Genomic DNA, 19949 nt, shown 5'->3' with positions numbered 1-19949 from the left:
GGAAGGGGAAGAGCGGCCTCCAGCCGGCGCTCTGGCTCGGGACAGCCCTGCACGCAGCTTCCTTGGCCAGCGTGGTCCCCTGTCCCGCCCCCAGTGCAGCCCGCCTGATGGTGGCGGCCTTTTCCCGTCTCCTTGGGCGTCCCCCAGTGTTCTTCCCGAGCTGGGCGTTGGGGGGCTCCTGCCACCACCTCACTTCCTGTCTTCCTCTGGGGAGCGGGCCTTGTTGTTCCGGCCGCCTTGTGACAGCCGGGGAAGTGCCTCTGGGCCGAAGTGGAAGGAGATACTGAGTGTTGTTTCTTTCTTTCTTTTTTTTTTTGGCCTTTTTAGGGCTGCACCTGTGACATGTGGAGGTTCCCAGGCTAGGGGTCAAATCGGAGCAATAGCCACTGGCCTACACCTCAGCCACAGCAACGTGGGATCCGAGCCATGGCTGTGACCTACACCACAGCTCATGGCAACACCGGGTCCAGATCCTTAACCCCCTGAGCGAGGCCAGGGATTGAACCCTCAACCTCATGGATACTCGTTGAGTTCGTTACCTCTGAGCCACAGCGGGGACTCCCGAATGTTGTTTCTGAAAGAGGAGCAGCCTGGGTGGGATGGGAGCCGACCAGGGCCAACCTGCAGGGACCCCCAGCCTGCAGGCCAGGGCTCGAGGCCGGGCACGAGCCCCAGGGGTGAGGGGGCTTGTCCAGAGCAGAGGACTGTGGGGAATGGTTGTCTTTTGGAGACAAAGCAGGCATTGCCGCGTGTGGGTGATGGATGGGGGAGGGTGGGAGATGGGGGCGGGGGCTGGGTGGGGTCATCCACTGGAGGCTGGGTGGGCGGGGGCGAACGTGGTGAGGTGGGGGGCTGGGGGGGGAGCTGGGGTTGGGGGGCCAGGGCCCGGGCGCCAGGACTGCGTAACAGCTGCTGACCGAAGGCTCAGGCGCGCAGCCGTCTCCACGGCGCCTCCCCGCTGCCCGCGCTGAGAGCCGTCCCTGCTGCCCGTAGACACGTGGGGCTGGGGCCTCCCTCCTCTAAGTGGCCGCCCTCCCCCACGGGGCGTTCTCGGGGTCCCGCTCCTCCCCAGCCGCCCGGCCCCACACCCCACAGAGTGGTGGGGTCTCTGCAGGGTGAAGCTGGCTCTGATCGCCATGCCAGGATTTTAAACATCCTCTGTGTGCGGATCCAGCGCCTCCCAGCCACGCGCAGAGACATGAAACGGAGAGGCCGGCTCCAGCGGGCACTCGTGGCAAGCTGGTGTTTTCAGGACCCAGCCGTGTTTTCTCCTTAGAATTCCTTTTTTGGCAAAGAGGCATGGAATTAATTGCAGGGACAGTGCGCCTCCTGGAGCCTCAGAGGCCTCTCAGAAGATCCCTCTGTTGCGGTGTCACCTTCCATTTCCCGCCTTCTGGAGGACTGTCACCGACGAGCTGGCCAGCCTGGCAGCTGGCCGTCCATCCCAGCCGGCTGTCACCGTCCTTCTATTTTTAGCCCTGGTTTGGTTCAGAACTTGACAAGATTTTCAGACTAATAACCGGATTGTCAAAGAATCAGCTGTCACGGGACGGTCTGGGCGGGAGAGGGAGGGAGGCGAGAGGCGGCCTCGGGGGGCCCAGCGCCGCGCGGGGACCAGACCGCACTGTCCGTGTGCCCGGCCCCTCCCAGAAGGTGTTAGGGCGTCAGAGCAGCGAGTCTCTTCCTGGCTGCTGAGGTCCGAGTCTGGGGGGGACGCAGGAGTGGACGTGGTGGGGCGGGCCCCCAAAGACCGTCCCCCAGGAGGAGCAGCGGCCGGCGCAGCCTGACATTTGTGTGGCCACCTTCACGTCTGCTGCCCGTCGGGTTGTGTTCTGAGTCTTGGATCCACGGCTAAAGGGCGTCGAGTGTGATAATGGTTAAAAATAAGAGGCGGAAGGATGAGCTCTTCATGGGTACCTTTCCTACAAGGGTCTCTGGGCGTGGACGCGGACAGGGTCTCAGTTATTTAACTGCCCCCCGCCGCCTCCAGAAGCATCACAGCCCTGTGTCCGCCCACCCAGCCACCTTCCCCTGGTGGTATCCTCTGGTCTCTTGGAGGAGGAGGGCCCAGCCAGGACCACGTCAGGGCTGTCTACCCGTCCAGGGCTGCCGCGTCCCAGTAAGACGTACTTCTAAGTGCTGGGGGGAGCGTGGGGACACGCTTGAGGGGGCAGCCCCCTCTGAGCAGGTGGCCTGTCCAAGAGGCAGGGTCCTGTCAGGGTCAGGGCTCAGGAGGGCAGCCTCGGTGGGGTTGCAGCTGCCACTTGGCCTCCTGGGGCTCCCAGGGTGGCCTTGGAGGAGCACCGGAACTGTTAGACCCGCCCCCCAGAGTCCTCAGCGCTGCCAGCAGGCACAGCCCCGCTGTGGTGTAATCCAGTCTCAGCCCCATTCTCTTCCCTTTTACGCTTTACCTACCCGAGCAGGTATTTTATGCTGAATGCAGATCCACACCCCAGCAGACCCCACACAGGCGGGAGTCCAGATGACCCATGGCCGCAGCAGCTGTCGGGCCAGGACTGTGACCTTGACCTTCGGCATGCATGGTCCCTGGAGACTGGCTTGGGGGGCCCAGACGGGCATGTCCTGCCCAGAGGGCGGGCCTGGCGCAGGTGCTCTGCAGAGCCCAGCCTCGGCCTCGTGTGACCCCTGCTCCCGTTGCCTGAGAGCCAGGAGTGGCGGCAGGGGCCGCTCCCGCGTGCCGGGCGTCGTGCTCAGCCCGTGCGCCACCCCTCTGGTCCTCAGCACAGCCTGGGGCGCTAACGCACTCAGGGCCCCTGGGTTCCGTGGGACACAGTGACATGGGTGACGGTAGACTGGGGGCCACTCTTGTGGCGCTTTCTCTGCACCAAGGTCGGCTCTGAGTTACCGACCCTCTGACCACCCCCCACCCCCGACCCCGCCTGGAGGTCACTCCTGTCACTGTCCCTGCCTTGGTTTCCAGGGCTCCTGGCCACCTCTGCTTGGCGGGGCCAGGCTTGTGTGCCATGTGGGTGCCGAGCCACCCAGGCCCTAGGCTGGGCTTCCAGCCTCTCCTGCTTGGTCCCAGCCGTTCCAGAGCCATGCCCGAGGCCTGTCCTCCAGGAGCCCAGCCCTGCTCCCCGAGCCTGGGTGTCCCCACGGCCTCCCCAGGTGCAGGGCTGTCCTTCTGCAAACGGTCAGGGCTCCCCGGTGGCAGGTTCGCTGGCCAAGCTGCACAAATTGACCGTCGGACTTCAGGGGAAAAGTGAATTATACCAATTAGGCCTGTTAGCTGTGTCGCGCAGGGGCTGCTGCTTCTTCTCAGTTAAGCGGAGAGGAAGAGAAGAGTCGACGAGTGGGCCCGAGCCCGTCACCATGAATTTCCTCAGCCCTGCGCGGTGCCCGTGTGTACGCGCCTGCATCTGCTCTGCCCGTGTGCGGCGGGGGGCCGTGATGACGGGGAGCGTCCGGTGGTCCTCTGTCCACGGGTCCTGCGGGGATGGCCTGGCCAGGGCCGTCGCGGCCGCGCTCCCCGGGAGCTGGAGGCCGTGTTGGGTGCGTTAGAGCCGCGCTGGGTCACGCCCACCACGTGGGAGAGCTCCCGGGAGCCCCACCGAATGGGAAAGGTTAGTATTTTATTGAATCCTGTGCATTTAAAATTCAGCCTGTGATCAATGGAACAGCTGGGGAACATTTCACAGGCTTGTTCAGACTCCGCGACCTGGAGCGTGACCGCAGCCTCCCCGGGACCCCACGCCGGGTGGGCAAGCGGGGCCACGGCGAGAACGGCCAGCTGTCGGACCTCAGTGTTGTGCTCACTTCTCCGCGGCCTGGTGCCCCCCTCCATGCAGGCATGCCCCCGAGGGCAGGGCCACCTGGGTCGGGTTCCGCCACGTGGTGCCCAGAGTGAGCAGCCACGCCGACACTCAGGCCACCCTGCGTCTGTTGTCACAGATGAATGAGCAGAGGAGCAGACGGGAGACGGCGCTGGCCCCTCTGTCGTTTTGCCGTGACAGTCCCGCCGCCCCCTTCCAGCAGGGGAACCTGAACCTGCACCAGGTCAGGGTGCGGGCACGTCCCTTCTCCGCAGACACACTTGCTCCCGTTGCACAGGGCAGGGCATTCGTGTCCACCAGGAAGAGTTCTTAGAGCCTGGAGCTCAGAGCCCCGGGTACCAGGGAAGGAGCCTCTTCCAGGCAGCCTGGCGGGTCCTGCTGGCTGTCGTGAGCTTGGGACGGTCAGGTGCGGTCCAGACCCGGCTGTGTGATGGCCCAGGTCCTGCACAGGGGCGGACAGGTGAGGGTCCTTCTGCTCTGTGCACAGAGCAGCTCTCGCTTGACCACTTCTGGGTACTAAGTTACAGACTGCGCCTCTGGATCCGACCTCAGAATCTGACAATTGAGCTCTAAGATGCTGAAAAGCAGTGTCCTCGCACACCCCCACATAGCTCGGTCACGCAGCTCTGTGGTCAGGGTCTTATCTGCAGCCCGCGGGGCCTCACACATGCTGCGTGTCTTTCTTCAGGGTAGGCGCTGCCTCCTCGAGCGGGCTGTCCACTCAGAAGTGCATTTCCTCGTGGGCTTGTTTGCCAGACGATCTGGCGTTTCCCCCCCTCGTCGTCTGTTCAGCAGCAAATGTTCTGGTGCTGCCGTGGTCATTACCAGCGCCGCCGACCGTCCCTGAGCAAGAGTGGCAGCAGGTGACTCTCACCTGTCAGGGCACGCTGCATAAACTGAAAACCCCGGGAGGGAGGGCCTTAGTGTCCCCATTTACGGATGAGCAAACCGAGGTGTGGAGCCATGGGACTGGCCCAGGGCCCCTGAGCCGTGACGTGAGCGCAGGGCTGGCATCTACAGTGCAGCCCCCTTTAAAAGTGTGCGGACTCTCAGCTGCCGCTGCTGCCTGGTTGGCACCTCGTGCCGGGTGCTTCATGTTGGGGACGCAGGGACACATGGGCCTGTTGATGTCCCAGAGGAGACAGGTCACTCTGTGACGTGTCCCTGCAGAGTTCTGTGGGGCCATGATGGGGGAGGGCCTTGGACTCAGAGCCTCCACGTCCGGCTGTGGCCTTGCTGCCCACACCTCGAGAGCCTCTGCCAGGGGCCAACCAGACGGAAAACCAGGGCCCTGAGAGGGGACCCTGCCCACTGCCCTGGACACCAGCGTGTCACCGTTTCGTCCGTCCTGGGAAGGCAGCCGGGAGGGGTCACCGTACCCAGCAGAGAGCAATGTAATCGCCTTGCCGGAAAAATGAAACCCTCTTGGCGAGAGATCCCCGGAGCCGGGGACATTTTTTGCCCCATGATGTTGGACAGCTCAGCCCCTGGAACCCACCGGAGGCGGAAGCCGGCCCTGCCCCTGTTTACGGTAGTGAGCACGGGAATGTCCCCGCTCCGGCTGCCACCCCTCGCTCTGCCCCCCCCCACCCAGGGGCTCTGCCCTGGCCTCTGCCCCGCGATGAGCCCCCTGGCTGGGGCGGCCCCGGCAGGACCTCCGCAGGGGACCGCCTGGTAAAGGACAGCTAGCTACAGTGCACGTGCTGGTGATGGGACAGTCACACCGCTCATCACACGGAGAAGCGGGACAGTCAGAGGCAGGGCCGCTGCCCTGGGGGGGATGCTGAGACTCCCGGGGACAGTGATGCTGGTCAGGAGTGGGAACTGCGGGCCTCCGGGCTGTGTGACGGTCCCTCGCGGACCACCGCAGACTGCCTGTGCCCGCGTGGAGGAACGCGCAGGACACAGGCTGACTGCGGGCGGCGGGGGGCACCGTCGCTGTGGCTTTGTTGCTGCAACAAAGAACCACGGGACCCTGACTCGTCTTTGGTTCCTAACAATGTCGCCAGCAAGCCTCGCGTTAACCGTTTTATCTGCTAACGTGGTCACGGCACTGTTTATGGAGAAGTCGAGATTAGAAACTGAACTGCCCTCACGGTCTGCTGGACCCGGCCCTCCCTCCCACCATGCGACCCTGTGACTGCGAGGTGACCGACGGTGACCGATGGCCCTTGACCCAAATGACGTGGAAATTGCAGCGGAGCTCGCGGCCGGGGATGCACCGTGGCTCCCAGATCAGAGATCTGTGCCCAGCGCGTGGGCGAGACAGGCCTCTTTAAAACAGCAGTCGGCGTTTAAGGGCGTGTTTGGCTGTGCTCCTGCCTCGTGCAAAGGCCACCGCATAGATTTTCCCTCCGTTAGCACCGAGGCTGAGGCACTGGGCATTTCTATTCCCCTCCATCCAGTGGGCCTGCGGGACGAAATTAGATTCGAAATTGAGTGTGCCGTGGAGTCGGCGAGCGCCCGCCATGCGAGCGTATTGCTCTCACCTTGCAAGTAGCGGGGTCATGATAATATGAAGCGAAGTGGATTAAAAATAAAACCAAAGGTATTTATTTACGACCTGCTCAGGATTGGATTGGCATCCGTGTAAGTTGCATCTAATGGGGAAAGACAGCAGGTTGATGTCGACGTGTCCGCGGGGACCTTCTGCCAGTGAAATTTGCTCCGTGAATTCAATTTAAAGGCCCCCAGAAAGTGTCCAAGACGCGGAAGGAAGTGGGACCAAGGAAGGAGACGCAGCCACGGCGAAGCCACGTTAGCGGAGAGTCCTGGTGCGGGGCTCGTGCTTTGGGAGTGGGGACAGGACCCTGTGACCTGGGGGCGGGGCATGAGGACAGCAGGCCTGGCACAGGGCCCCTGCCTCGCCGAGTGCCAGCCCTGATGCCCCAGGCGGAAGCTGGGACCCCCTTTCTCAACAAGGAGCCTGAGGACCCAGGTGGGCGGCAGCCAGCCCGGCCCCCCAGCCAGGGTCTGAGCCCGAGCCTGGCTTCTGGGTGGGTGCCCTGAGTGCCCACAGCTTAGCTGTCCCCATCCGGACGGCACCCGGGCCCGGGAGGGCTGGGGAGGCCGGTTGGCAAGGCTGCAGCTGTGACGTGCTGGGTGGCGGCCCCTCCGTATCCCAGCAGCTCTGGGAGCCGTGCGGGCGCTTCCTTCTGGCTGCAGGGCTTGGGGCCTGGCGGGGTCGAGTAGGGGGTTGGGGGAGCACGGTTCATGGGGGCCGGGCAACTGCAGGGCCCCCTCTGGCTCACCCACTGCGGCCGGTGATTTTCTCAGGGCTCCAGCTGCGGGGACAACCCCCTGCCCCACGCCGGTGCCTGCTCTGACCCGGGCTGTCTCTCTCCCCAGGAGCTGCTGCTCTTCCTCCAGAACCTGCCCACAGCCCACTGGGGCGACGAGGACATCAGCCTGCTGCTGGCCGAGGCCTACCGCCTCAAGTTTGCCTTCGCGGACGCCCCCAATCACTATAAGAAATGAGCCCGGCCCCTACGCACCGGCTGGCTGTAGGCCTGTGGCCGAGGAGAGGCCTTGCTGGAGCAGCTCACCAGGACGGGGCGCCAGGCGTGGCCCAGGGCCTGGCGAGGGCCGGGCAGCCTCTATTTTCTGAGATACCAAAGAGAGCCAGGACAGGGTCCCGGCCGTGTGAGGCCGGGGAGTTCAGGCGTCCCCTCCTCTGACCCTGGAGCATCTTTGCCAAACGCCCTTGGGGAGGCCTGCTGTCCCGGTGCCCGGGCACAGGGAGGGGGCAGCCGTCCCGTACCTACTTGGAAATTTTGAAATTCTATTCTGTTGAGTGAAAGAGAATAAAATACAGACCAAGTCCTAAGCGAAGCGTTGCACTAACCCTGAAGCCCTGTGCTCTCCAGGCCTCTGCAGTTGGCTGTGTTTCTGTGCCTGACACTTTGTGTCCCCGTGTACTTGCTTTCTCGGCTCAAACTTGGCAGGAGAGCAGAAGCTGAGAGCCTGCGGGAGGGGCTCTGGCTGCAGCAGGCCGGGAGCAGAGCGAGGGCTCTGGAAATCGCCTTACTTTCTATCCGCAACCTCTGATGAGAGAACCGTGGAGCCCGCGCGCGGCTGGACCATCCTGCCAGGAGGTGGCGCATCTGGCTCAGCGGGGCCACCTGGACAGGTGAGGCCAGCGCTCCTGCTCATCATCGGAGCCGTGGCCGGTTCTGCTCGGCCTGCACCCACGCCCGCACCCACTCGGGTGGCCCAGGCTCCTCCTCCTGCTGCACCTCGGGGGTGTTGGTCCCTGGGGCAGTGAGCCCAGGTGCCAAAGGGCCCAGCCTGGCCTGCCCGGGATTCTGCTGTCACAGGAGCGTGGCCGCCAGTGGCCTGGACACCCCCGTGGGGCTCTGGGCCACAGCCACAGCCTTGGACCCCCGAGCCCAGGTCAGGCTCCCGACCTCAACGGCCACCTCCGCCCTCAGCCGCTCACCTGCTTGCAGGCGTCTCTTCCTGCCACGTGCCAGCCTGCCCGCAGCATCCAGGCCCCCGCCCTGTCTTTGCTCAGCTCAGGTGCCAGGATCCTGCCTGGATGCTGCAAAGCTGAGGCTAGGAACCCAGAGACACGTGTGCGCTGGGCATGTGGTCCTTTTTTATTAAAAGGGTTCTTGGGTGCTTACATGTGCCTGGAAATCAGCACAAAATATTGTGCAGGTGTCAGAAACCCCCAGATCAGCAGAGGGACCTGCTTGCCTTAGATGAGATGGGAGCACCCCTCTCCCCGGCCGGGATCAGGGTTCCGCCCCCACCAGCACCCCTGGGCCCCCAGCCCACAGCTGCTCTCCCGCCGGGAAGAGGGCTGTCCTGCTTGGCCCCCGGGTGCTGCCCGCCGTAGCTCAGGTCGTCTACACGGCTGCGGGGTTGGGGACACAAAGGCTGTACCGCTGGAGGCCGGTTACTTGTCAGACAGGAAGGCACCACGGGGTGCAGTGAGGCTCTGAGCTGCGTGTGTGTGTAAACCTGGAACAATCCGGAGGTGTTGCCAGGTCCTGGGCGTCTGAGCCGCTCTCTCTGCAGCGATTAAAGCTCTTCTGTCTGGAATACGATGCACTAAAACATGGAATAAAGCTGCGGTGAAACCCCTGGCTCGACCCTTGATTCCAGCATCTCCTGAAGGGCCGGGTGCCCGGCCGTCTGGTCTGAGGCCAGGCGGGAACCACAGCCAGGGCCCCAGCCCGGTCCTGCAGCAGCCGCTGGACGGCCCGGGTTGTGGGCCTCTCCATGCAGCCCCTCTGCCAGGCCTGGCGTGGGGCGCAGCGCCCACAGTCTTGCTGAAGCCCCCCAGGATCTCACCGGGAGCTGAAGGTGCAGGCCGGGCAGGACACAGACCCGGACTGAATCCCAAAGCCAGACCTCACCAGTCAGGGGGGCCGGATCCAGGCGGCCCTTGGCTGATCCTCTGCCAGGCCTGGGACAGAAGGGGTCTCCCCATGTGGCCACAGACTGTCCAGCACCTCCCCTCCCTGGGCGTCTGGGGCCCTCCCCTCCCCGCTCCTAGGACCCAGTCCTCCTCCCGCCTCTGCCACCCCCGTCCTCCCACGTCCCTGAAACATGAGCCCCAGGTTCTCAGGGCCGCCTTCCTGGTGCCCCGTTCTCAGGGCACCCCGACTGCACGTCCCCCCTGGCTGGGGACCCCTTGGCAGCACTTTGCTCTCTGCCGTCTGGGGTGGAGTTGCATCCCCACGGCGGGCTGGGGACCCCGGGGCCTCTTCACCGCTCCTTCCCACTGAGGCTGCGCTGAGCAGGGCTGACCCTTGCAGACCCCTGGGCAGCTCAGGATTGCAGGATGGGACCTGCTCTCTCTCCTCGATCAGGAGGCAACAGCTCAGCAGCTGGGGACATCGGCCATTTGCCACCCCCCCTCGTCCCCTTCCTGGTGCCACACTAGCCCCGCAGGGTCTGCCCCCTCAGCTGCAAGGCCTTGTCTCCCTTGTCCGGTGGCCTCACCTCAGCTCAGTCCCTGCACAGAGGTGATCTCAACAAGGACAGCCAAGGGAGTGCTTGCAGCCACTCTGTGACCATGAGACCATGAGCGAAGCATTTAAGCCCTGAGCCTTTGCACAGACAAACTAAGGCCAATTATTCATTTGGTAAACAAAACAAACTATATACTCAAGTAAATTTTGGATGAATGCATTTAAATTTTTTTCTCTTTTTTTGGTTACCCCATGGCATATGGAGTTCCTGGGCCAGGGATCCATCAGATCTGAGCCATAGTTGTGACTTACGCCACAGCTGTGGCAAGGCGGGATCCTTGACCCACTGTACCAGGCTGGGGATCAAACCTGCATCCTAGTGCTGCAGAGATGCCACTGATCCCACTGTACCACAGTCTTTGTTTTTTTTGTCTTTTTAGGGCCACACGTGCAGCATATGGAGATTCCCAGGCCAGGCGTCGAATCGGAGCTGCAGCTGCCTTCCTACACCAGAGCCACAGCAACACGGGATCCAAGCCATGTCTGCGACCTACATCACAGCTCACAGCAATGCTGGATCCTTAACCCACTGAGCGAGGCCAGAGATGGAACCTGTAACCTCATGGTTCCTAGGTGGTTCGTTACCCACTGAGCCACTGGCTTTTTAAAAAGCCAAATACTCAGATGGATTTTTTTTTTTGAATGACATAAGTTTTGATGTATTTTAAACATTTTTTTGGAGTATAGTTAATGGACGGATATTTTGATAACTGGGAGTGGTGACAGGCTGTCTGAACTTCGTGCCAGTGGCCAAAGCAATAAAGCAAAGGCCTGATGCTAACGCCTGTAGCACACTCTTCGAAAACACACCGCAGTGACCAGCAGAGCAGAGTTCATGAAAGGAACCCTGGGAATAAAAACGGTCCAGCGCAAGAATCGGACGCCGTTAAAGCGAAAGAGTCGCAAACGTCCGAGCAGCTGAGCGACCCCCACTAGGCTGGTGGTGATTTGTCAGCAGCAGAAAAAGCAACGCACTCTTTCACTCTTTGTATTTTTCCCCCGAAGATTTGCAGTGATTTTTGCTGTTTCTACCTTAACACTGTGACGTGTGACACCAACAGCAGCCCGCACAGCGCAGACCGCGCAGTGATGCCAACCCCCGGTGCCACCGCCTCTGCCGCGCGCCCATGGCCCACGCCTGCCGTCTCCCCGTCCCCCTGTCCCAAGCAGGACGCCGCCCTGACTTGGGACACCACGGCGCGGTTTTGCCTGTTCCGAATCGTCTTTCGCACACGACTCTTCAGTTTGGGAGGCTCTCTGCGTGGGCGGGTGGCTGGGGTTTGGCTTTTTCTGTTGCCGTCGTGTCCCTTCTGGGCTGGGCCCCAGGCTGTCTGTCCGCTGTGGGCGACACGTGGGTGGCTTCCGTGGCGGGGCTGTTGTAAAGGCCGCATTTGGTGGCTCTGAACGTGTGCGCGCTCCCCCTGGGGACCCTCGCTGGGCTCTGCTGGGTGTTCATTCAGAAGTGAGAGGACAGCGCCGAGTGGCGTGCGTATCTCCCACTTGAACTGAGGATGACCCGCTATTTCCCAAAGTGGTTTCCAATCTACATTTCCGCCGTGGCCTTCGAGGGGCCTCGTTCCTCACGTCCTCACTGCCAGCTCCCCGTGTGTCAGCCTTGGCTGTTATCGGGGCCGGGGGCTCCACTTGTCTCCGTCAGCCTCGTCCCACCCCTGCTCAGAAAGTTCACGGGGCCTCTCTCCCAGCTCCCCTTGTTAGGCTAATACAACCATTTTCTCATGTCATTAAAATTCTTCAAAAACATGATTTTAATGACTGCATAATATTCTGTTGCATGAATTAACACAATTTGTTTATTCCCTTGGCGGTACATCAAGTTGCTTCTTCTTTTTTTTCCTACTGCAGATGATGCTGTGATCAGCGTCTGCATTTTGCACCCTTTTCCATTAGAGGTTTCTCGTAGTGGGGGTTTTCAGTCATCATTGCCCAGCGGGCAGCTTGGCTCGGTGACCACTGCCCTCCGGTCCTTGGCGGTGGCACTGAGTGGCTGCAGACCCGCTCACCTGCTCTCCTTGAGAACAGCTGAGAAAACACAAGTTTGAGAAATTATTTTAGAAGTTAGAGCTAACTTTTGAAAGTAGGAAATGGAGAGTATACCTTCCAGGAGAGGAAGAAGGACGCTAATGAACAAAACTGCTCACATCAAGAGAAGAAAGTGAAGGAGATGGGAGATGCCTAGAAAAAATGGGGCGAATAGGAAATACTACCCTGGTCCAGGGAAGTTGCGATAGGCACGTGATCACCACAAATAAATTACTTAAACTCACCTATTCGAAGATACTCACATTATGCTTTTAAAAACCATCATAAAACCCAACAATGTACTATTTACGTGAAATACACCTAGAACAAAATGGCCCAAGGTTTGAAATTGGAGGATAAGAAGATAAATGTGAGGGAGTTACTAACCAAAAGAAGTCTTTTGGCCGAGAACATCTGTATTCTTCCACAAGACTTTTGAAGAGCCTCTAAAAGGACCCAGGGGCCTGTCCCGTGATGAAGGGAAGGCCTCAGGCAGGCATGGGCCTGTGTAAAGCGAGGGCAACTTGGCCCCAGCAGAAAGCAGAGAGTGGTTGGGAGTTCCGGTCGTGGTGCCGCGGGTTACGGATCTGACCAGTATCCGTGAAGATGTGGGTTCCATCCCAGGCCCCGCTCAGTGGGTTAAGGATCCGGCGTTGCCGGAGCTGTGGTGCAGCTCACACACGCGGCTTGGATCTGGTGTTGCTGTGGCTGTGGTGTAGGCTGGCAGCTGTAGCTCTGATTCAACCCCTAGCCTGGGAATCTCCATATGCTGCAGGTATGACCGTAAACAGCAAAAGAAAAAAGAAAAAGAAAACAATCTTTCCACAGAAGAACTGGCCATGTTAACACTTCTCTTATGAAAATGTGGCAAAGGAAGAAAAAGGTTTAAAAAGAGAGATCGGAATAAAAATAATGGTTTGATATAGCAGAAAGAATTTTGCTCTCCACCAAGAGATCACACATTTGTTTCCGGCCTATGAAAAACATTTGCAAATATTTGGTCTGTTATAAGGCAAATTTCATTAAACCTAAAGCCTCGGCAGTATAGAGACCCATGCGTTCTGGCCACAATGCAACGATACTAGAAATGAAAACCAAAGAGAACATTTAAACGCCAAAGCCCCCAACACCCCCATATACATAGAAATGATCCACTAAAGTAAAACTGGAGTCACACTGAAAGTTACAAAAGGAGAGTGAAAGACTGAAATATCAAAACTTACGGGGTGGGAGTTCCCGTCGTGGTGCAGTGGTTAACGAATCCGACTAGGAACCATGAGGTTGCGGGTTCGGTCCCTGCCCTTGCTCAGTGGGTTAACGATCCGGCGTTGCCGTGAGCTGTGGTGTAGGCTGCAGACGCGGCTCGGATCCCGCGTTGCTGTGGCTCTGGCGTAGGCCGGCAGCTACAGCTCCGATTCAACCCCTAGCCTGGGAACCTCCACATGCCGCGGGAGCGGCCCAAGAAATAGCAACAACAACAACAACAACAAAAAGACAAAAGACAAAAAAAAAAAAAAAAAAAAAACTTACGGGGTGCTGCTAAAGCAGAAATCAGAGGAGACTTTATAGCCTTAAATATATTATTGGAAAACAAATATTTAAAAGAATCCACCGCAACATTCAACTTAAGCTGGAAAAATGAGAGTAAAAATGCAAAAAAAAAAAATCCATAAGGATTAAAATATAGAAGCAGAAGTTATTAGACTAGAAAAAGAAACATGAGTATTGGAAATGACTGATAAAACCCAAGTTAATTTTTAGAATAGACTAATAATGTAAGCAGGGATCTTTGTTTGCAGATGGTATATCTTCAGCATTAGAAACAGCATGTGTACATAATAGGACTTGAATAAATGTTTGTTGAGTGAAAAACAAAAAAAAGGTGTCTGGTTTTCACTCAACAAACATTTATTTTTCTAAGGGATAAAATTTAACCACATTAAGAAAAAAAAAGGAGGCAAACTACAGATGCTGAAGAGACTTTAAATATCACAAGCATCAGAAAATAAGAAGAGAAGCCACGGGGAGAAAATATTTTCAAAAGGCGAATCTGATACAGGACTGTTTTCCGAAACACACAAAGAACACTTAACAATAAGAAAGCAAGTGACCTGATTAAAAAATGGGCAAAAGAACTGAACAGGCACTTCACCAAAGAAGACATACAGATGGCAAATAAGCATATGAAAAGATGCTCCACATCCTGTCATCGGGAAAATAAAAACTAAAACAGTGAGACATAACCACGTATCTATTGGATGGCTAAAATCCAAAAACTTGACAACTCCAAATGCTGGCAAGGGTGTGGAGCCACAGGAACCCTCATCCGTAGCTGCGGGAATGCAAAATGATGCCATCACTTGGGAAGACCGTTGCGTGATTTCTCAGAAAACCGCACGTCCTCTTACCATGCAGTGAAGCAGTCCTGCTCCTTGGTGTTTACCCAAAGGCATTGAAACGTGGGCTCACACGAAAACCCGCAGACGAATGTTTGTTCGTAATTGCCCAAACTTGGGAACAACTGAGATGTCCTTTGGTGGGAGAACGGATACATGGTGGTCCCTCCAGACAATGATCTATTATTCAGCACTAAAAATAAATGAGCTATCAAGCCTTGAAAAAATATGCAGGACCCTTAGAGGCCTTAGTAAGTGAAAGAAGCCGAAGTGCTTTATGATTCCAGCTCTGGGACAGTCTGGGAAAGGCAACGCCATGGAGACGAAGATCAGGGGCTGCCGGGCGCTGGGGAAGAGGGAGTGGACGACAGAACTCAGGGGAATTTGAGGGCAGTGGAACCTCCCTGGGATAGGATAGTGGCGGACACACCTTGCTGTGCATTTGTCCAAACCCAGAGCGAACCCCGATGTCCGCTGTGGGCTTGCACGACAGTGACGTGTCACTATAGGTTCATCCGCCGTAACAGAGGTGCCACGTGGCAGGGGGTGTTGAGAGGAGGCCCTTCCTGTGTGGGAGGAGGGAGTCCCTGGGAGACTCTGCTTCCCGTGTTGCTGCAACTCAACAACTTCTCTAAAAGACAGTGTGTTAACTTAAAAAATCACAAACGCATCCTATGAGCAGCTTTGTACCTATGAATGTGAAAACCTGGATGAAAAGGACAATTATGAGAAAAACTGCAAATTACACAAATTCGCTGAAGAAGGAAATAAAAACTGGTAGATCAGTAATCACCAAACACCTTGAACAGGTGGCCACGCATCTTGCTTGCCAAAGGCAGCACAAGCCAGGGCATTTTGCAGCCTCTCCTGCTAAACCCCAGCAGTCAGAATTTAGCAAAACCATGCCTGCGGGCTCCCGTGCAGTAGGGGTGGGGGCTTGAAGGCTTGGCTGCATCTGACCAGCCTCGGACCATGACTGGGTGGCCCACAGTTTTTACAGCTGTGAGGCTGGCTTTTCGCTTCCTGGCCTGGGCCGCGGCTCTGGGTCCTGGAGGACCCGGGAAGGCTCCCTGTGGGGCTTTAACCGAGGAGCGGTTCCGGGATGCGCTGAAAGTGGGATCTGCTGCTGGTTCCTGCAGGGCAGCCTGGCCTTGGCCTACACCCAAGGGGCTGTGGCTGGAGGAGCTACAGAGGAGGATTTGCTGCTTTTAATGTTTTGTTTTATTTTTTTTCCATCAAGTCCCAGGCCTCCGGCCCCCTGTGTGCTTTGCGGTTACTGATGCAGCTTTTATCTCGAACTGCTTGAGCCTGGGCCGTCCTGCATTCTTGTGCCTTTGCACTGGAGTCGGGTGTCAGGAGAAAATGAGCGCCTCAGGGTGTCCTGGTTAATTACAAGCTGTGACCAGGGCCTCCGCGTCCAGCGACCCGCACTGGGGGTAGATTTATGTTGAAAACACACAGGAAGAATGCGGAGGGTGCTTACTGTCCACAGAACACGGCCTCCTCTTGGCTGGAGAGCCGTGGGGGGAGGGCCCGGGATGGGGGCGCCGAGGGACAGGTTTCCTTCCGCGGCGACCGGCCCAGGCTGAGGGGCAGGAAGGCCCGAGTCAGCGCCCAAGTGGAGATGCACCCGGACGCGTGCCCGGGAAGGGGTGTCAGATCAGGACCGGGGGGCCAACGGGGAGCAGGTGCAGCGGGTCAGGAGAACGGCAGCCGCCCCCCTAGCGCCCAGGCCTGGGGGAGAAACAGGCAGCACCTTGGAGAGCGGCTGGGGTCACACTTGCCCCCCCCAGCGGTCACAGTCGCAGGGGGGCCAAAAATCAGGCTGCCTCCCTCTCTCCTGCCTCCTTGGTTTCTTCAGAACCGGGACCACCCCCTGCAAGACCCCTTGCGGCTCAGGGTCACCCCCCAGGCCTCTGACTGGTCCTTGATAAGATTCGAGGAGCGAGTGAATGACAGGTTTTGGGCTCCCCAGGGGCCACGGACTTGCCAGGGTGGATGGCCAGTGAGGCCTGGGCTGGCCGGGACCCCAGGCCCCCAACTCACACACGCAGCGACCCCCCCTCGGTAGGGATTAGGGTCCACGGCAAGGGCCGGCACCGAGGGTCAGGGCAGAAAGGACGCCCAAGTCGCTGCGGTACGCGAAGACGCCGGAGCCCAGGGGAACCCAGCCCAAAGCCCAGTCCTCCCCACGGTGGCCCCTTGGTCATCCCAGTGGAGTCGAGCCCCCAGAGCAGAGAGGGCCACAGCCAGGCCTTTGTCTCCCGGGTGACAAGTGGCAGGAAGCCTGTCCCCGCTCCCCACTCTAGGCGGGAGTCTCTTAATAAACTCTCAGTGGCCACTGTCCTCACGCGGCTGCCACCACCGCCTGGGGATGCTAATGGGGAGAGGGACCCAGGGACAGCCGCCCTGACCCGGCGATTAAAAATAATTGGCCACCCGCAATGCGGGGGAAACGTGCTCTCCTTCAGCGTGTCTGGGAAATGCGAATTATTCTCCTGTTGCCATAGAAACCGAGATACGTTCCCAACATCTTTCAGATATTTAATTTTGTGAGCCCAGGGATGACCCTGTGAGCTCTGCTGAGAAGCTGGAGGCAGAGGGAGGGGAGGAAGTAGGGGAGAGAGAGCCGGGGACGGGGACAGGGACGGGGACCCGGGGACCTGGGAGGCTGAGCCCGGCGGCCAGCACCCACAGAGGGCAGTGTCCTGAGCTTCGGGATACGAGGTAGCTTCTGCGGGAAGTCGGGACGCTGGCTGGGACTCTGGTCCCCGCCTCCCTCAGGGCAGCGGCGTCCAGCCCCAGTGCCCCCAGGCCCTCCTCCCTCCCTCCCATCCTGTCTCCTGGCCTGAGGCCCTGCCCACTCCTCCTGCCGCCTCTGCCCAGAGTGGCCTTCTCTGGCTGGGAGATCCCTGTCTGTCCTGAAAGCCCACTGTCAAGGTCTCCAGGCCTGGCTCCATCCCTGTCCCTGGAGGCCCCACCGCCCCTCCTCCAGAAGCCCCCCAAGCACCAGTCCCCCTTGTCTTAGGAGACAGCGAAGGGCCTGCTGCCTCTGTCCCCGCCTCTCGGCAGGGAGCAGCCTCTGGTAGAGAGAGGCCTCAGCCTCCCCCCCCACCCCGCCCAGTGCCCCCTGGGAGAAGCAGGGCCTGAGCTGGAGGAATCTTGCAGGGCCAGCCCCTCAGCCAGCACAGGAGCCCCTGCCCAGGGCATCAGGATTTCCTGCAGTGACAAGGCCCCCCCCCGGCCCCAGGCACCCCCTGGTGAACAGGCACTTCATTTGGGGGTGTGGAGGGAAGGAGCGGACATCCTGGGGGGCTCCGGGTGCCCGGTGGGGGCGGGGCGGGGCGGGGCGGTCACACCTGCCGCGTGTGGTCCGTGGCCGCCTCCCTCCCTTCGTGTCCAGCTCTGCGAGGACTGTTTCCTGCTTTTATCCCAGGTTCAAAGGAGTTGCTGAGAGATGGCTCAGGCATTTTGCTTAGAGATGGCTCAGGCATTTTGCTTAGAGATGGCTCAGGCATTTTGCTGAGAGCGGTGGGAGAAGGGAAAAATGATCAGCCTCCAAAAAAATCACAACTTCAAACCGAGCTGTTTAAACAGCAACATTTCCAAATTAGAGGCAGGTGTGAAGATAGAAGAAACATATGCATCTCCGAGCTTCAGAGGGAGGCAGGAGGGAGGTGGGGGACCTGCCCTGGGGCTCAGGATGGGTCAGTGCTGGGGCGGGGTGGCGGGGGCGGTGTCCCAGGGTGAGAGGGTCTCCCACGGCCCCGGACGTGTATTTCCCAGGATGAGGGCTGTGGCAGCCGGGAGGGACCTGGGGGGGCCGAGGAAGGAGCAGGGGTGGGCCGTTCCCCAGGGTGAGCCGCACCCTCTGGGGTCCTGGCAAAGTGCCCTCCCCACGACGGTCTGCCCTGGTCGCTTCTGCCCCTGCTTTCGCTGGTTCCGGGGCAGGCAGGAGAGCGGTGGCCCGGCCCCTATGCTCACTCCGCTGCCCTGCACGGGCCCCCCTGTTTACAGAGGGGGAAACTGAGGCCCAGGACAGTGGGGCGGGGCGTCCGGTGATGCCGCCAAGGTCACACCCCCAGCACTGGCGCCGGCTCTCCCCCCCCCCAGGGGCTCACGCACAGGGTCCCGGGCCCCTGACTGTGACCCACGCCCAGGCCAGGGTCCCAGCCCTGCGTGCTCACCGCGCGGCGGCGACAGAGCCGGGAAACGGAGCTCCTGAAAGATTTCCATCGATTTGCCAAATTAATGTTTCAGTTCTCCACGTCGCGGGAGCTGTAATGAAGTGTCAGCGGGAACGAGGGCTAAAGGAATGAATAAGATGTCTTTTATGGTGTCATTACATCTTATAACAAGATTTACTTGTCAACTTAAAGTGTCATAACGGAGTAATTTATCTGCTGACCTAGAGAAGACGTGCGGTTCAGGGTTCCGGGCCAACAGTTACCCTGGGAAGGTTAGGGTGCATCCTCCGGGCTGCCTGCTTCCGGCCCTCGGCCCCCTGGCCCTGCTCAGGGCGGCGGGCGGCCTCCGTGCCGTCTGACCGCAGGCTCAGTGACTTGGATCCCGCCGGAGTGCAGGGCGGGGCCCGGTTCATCCCCGACCCTGGGTCTGAGCTTCCTCGGGTCCTTTCCATCCAAGCTTGCTCACGCCTGCCCTGTGTTCAGCCCTGAGCTGAGGCCCGAGGGAGCCCAGGGCCCCAGGGCGTGACCTAGAGTCGCTCCTCCCGCCTGGGAGGGGCAGGGGCCTCTTCACAGAGAACAGGGCCTTTCAGCCGGGCCCCGAAGGATGAATAGGAGTTTGTTGGATAGAAAAGGACATTCTGGGGAGAGAGACGAGCACAAGCAAAGGCGAAGGAGGGACCGACTGGAGGGCCAGCCTGGCAGAGCCGGGGGGTGGGGGGGTGGGCATGGGTGGGGGGCAGGGAGGAGCAGAACGGCTGGACACTGAGGGCGGGATCAGCCCCTGGGGCCTTGCACGGCTGCACTGAGTTCATCCTGCAGCAGCAGGCCAGCGGGAGTGACAAGTGACAGCCCCTGGCAGGTTCAAGGCGTGTCTCGAGCGAGGGGAGGGGCCGCCCGCTGTGACCTGAGGTGGGGGGCCCTGGGAGGAACTGCTCTCAGGTGGGGTGGGCGGGAGGTTAGCTTTGGACGCATGACCTCGAGATGCCTTTTGGGTGAAGGTGACCGGAAGGCCTTGGGTAAAGGGACTGGAGTCTGAGGGGCACCCAGGGGCCAGGGGCGCACCCAGGGTCCCAGGCATTCACACCGCAGGGCAGGAGCTCCGCAGGGCACAGGGCAGCAGAAGAAGGGACCAGAACCCGTGCGCTTTAGAGGGCAGGGGAGGGGGCGTCTGCAGGGCCTAGTGGGGGAGGGGATACTGGGGGGCTGGAGCGCCTTTCTGAGGACCCGAGGCTGCTCTTTGAATGGGACTCCGTGAGGGGCTGTAACGGCGCCATCCTGGGGGGCCAGCCTGGGCTTCCTGCTCCTGCATCCCGAGCCTGGGCTACTGCCGGGCCCTCCCGCGTCTCCTGCCAGCCAGGAGGGGCTCTGAGAAGCCCCCAGGCCTTCCGTCTCTCAGACCCACTCACCCCCTGTGCTTCCTCGTGTCCCCTCCGCTTGCATCCCTGGGATGGGGGGGCAGTTTCCAGGACAGGACCCAAGGCTGAGTGTTGCAGTACTGGCCACAGTGACTCCTGCCCGTCCCCCTCCACGGTGCCCGTGTGCTGTCTCCTC

At 59.7% G+C, this 19949-nt stretch overlaps 1 protein-coding gene across 1 annotated transcript in view; it reads left to right on the top strand.

Annotated features, from left to right (window-relative positions):
- The window catches only part of TBC1D22A (TBC1 domain family member 22A), a 258394-nt gene extending 249512 nt beyond the window's left edge, over positions 1 to 8882 (top strand). The window contains 1 exon segment of the mRNA XM_021091361.1: positions 7143 to 8882. Within this exon segment, the coding sequence (XP_020947020.1) occupies positions 7143 to 7271 (129 nt within the window). The 3' untranslated portion in view covers positions 7272 to 8882.

The sequence above is a fragment of the Sus scrofa genome, chromosome 5 (genome assembly GCF_000003025.6).
Source record: "Sus scrofa isolate TJ Tabasco breed Duroc chromosome 5, Sscrofa11.1, whole genome shotgun sequence".
Taxonomy (NCBI): Eukaryota; Metazoa; Chordata; class Mammalia; order Artiodactyla; family Suidae; genus Sus; species Sus scrofa.
This window is presented reverse-complemented; position numbering and strand designations above follow the sequence as displayed.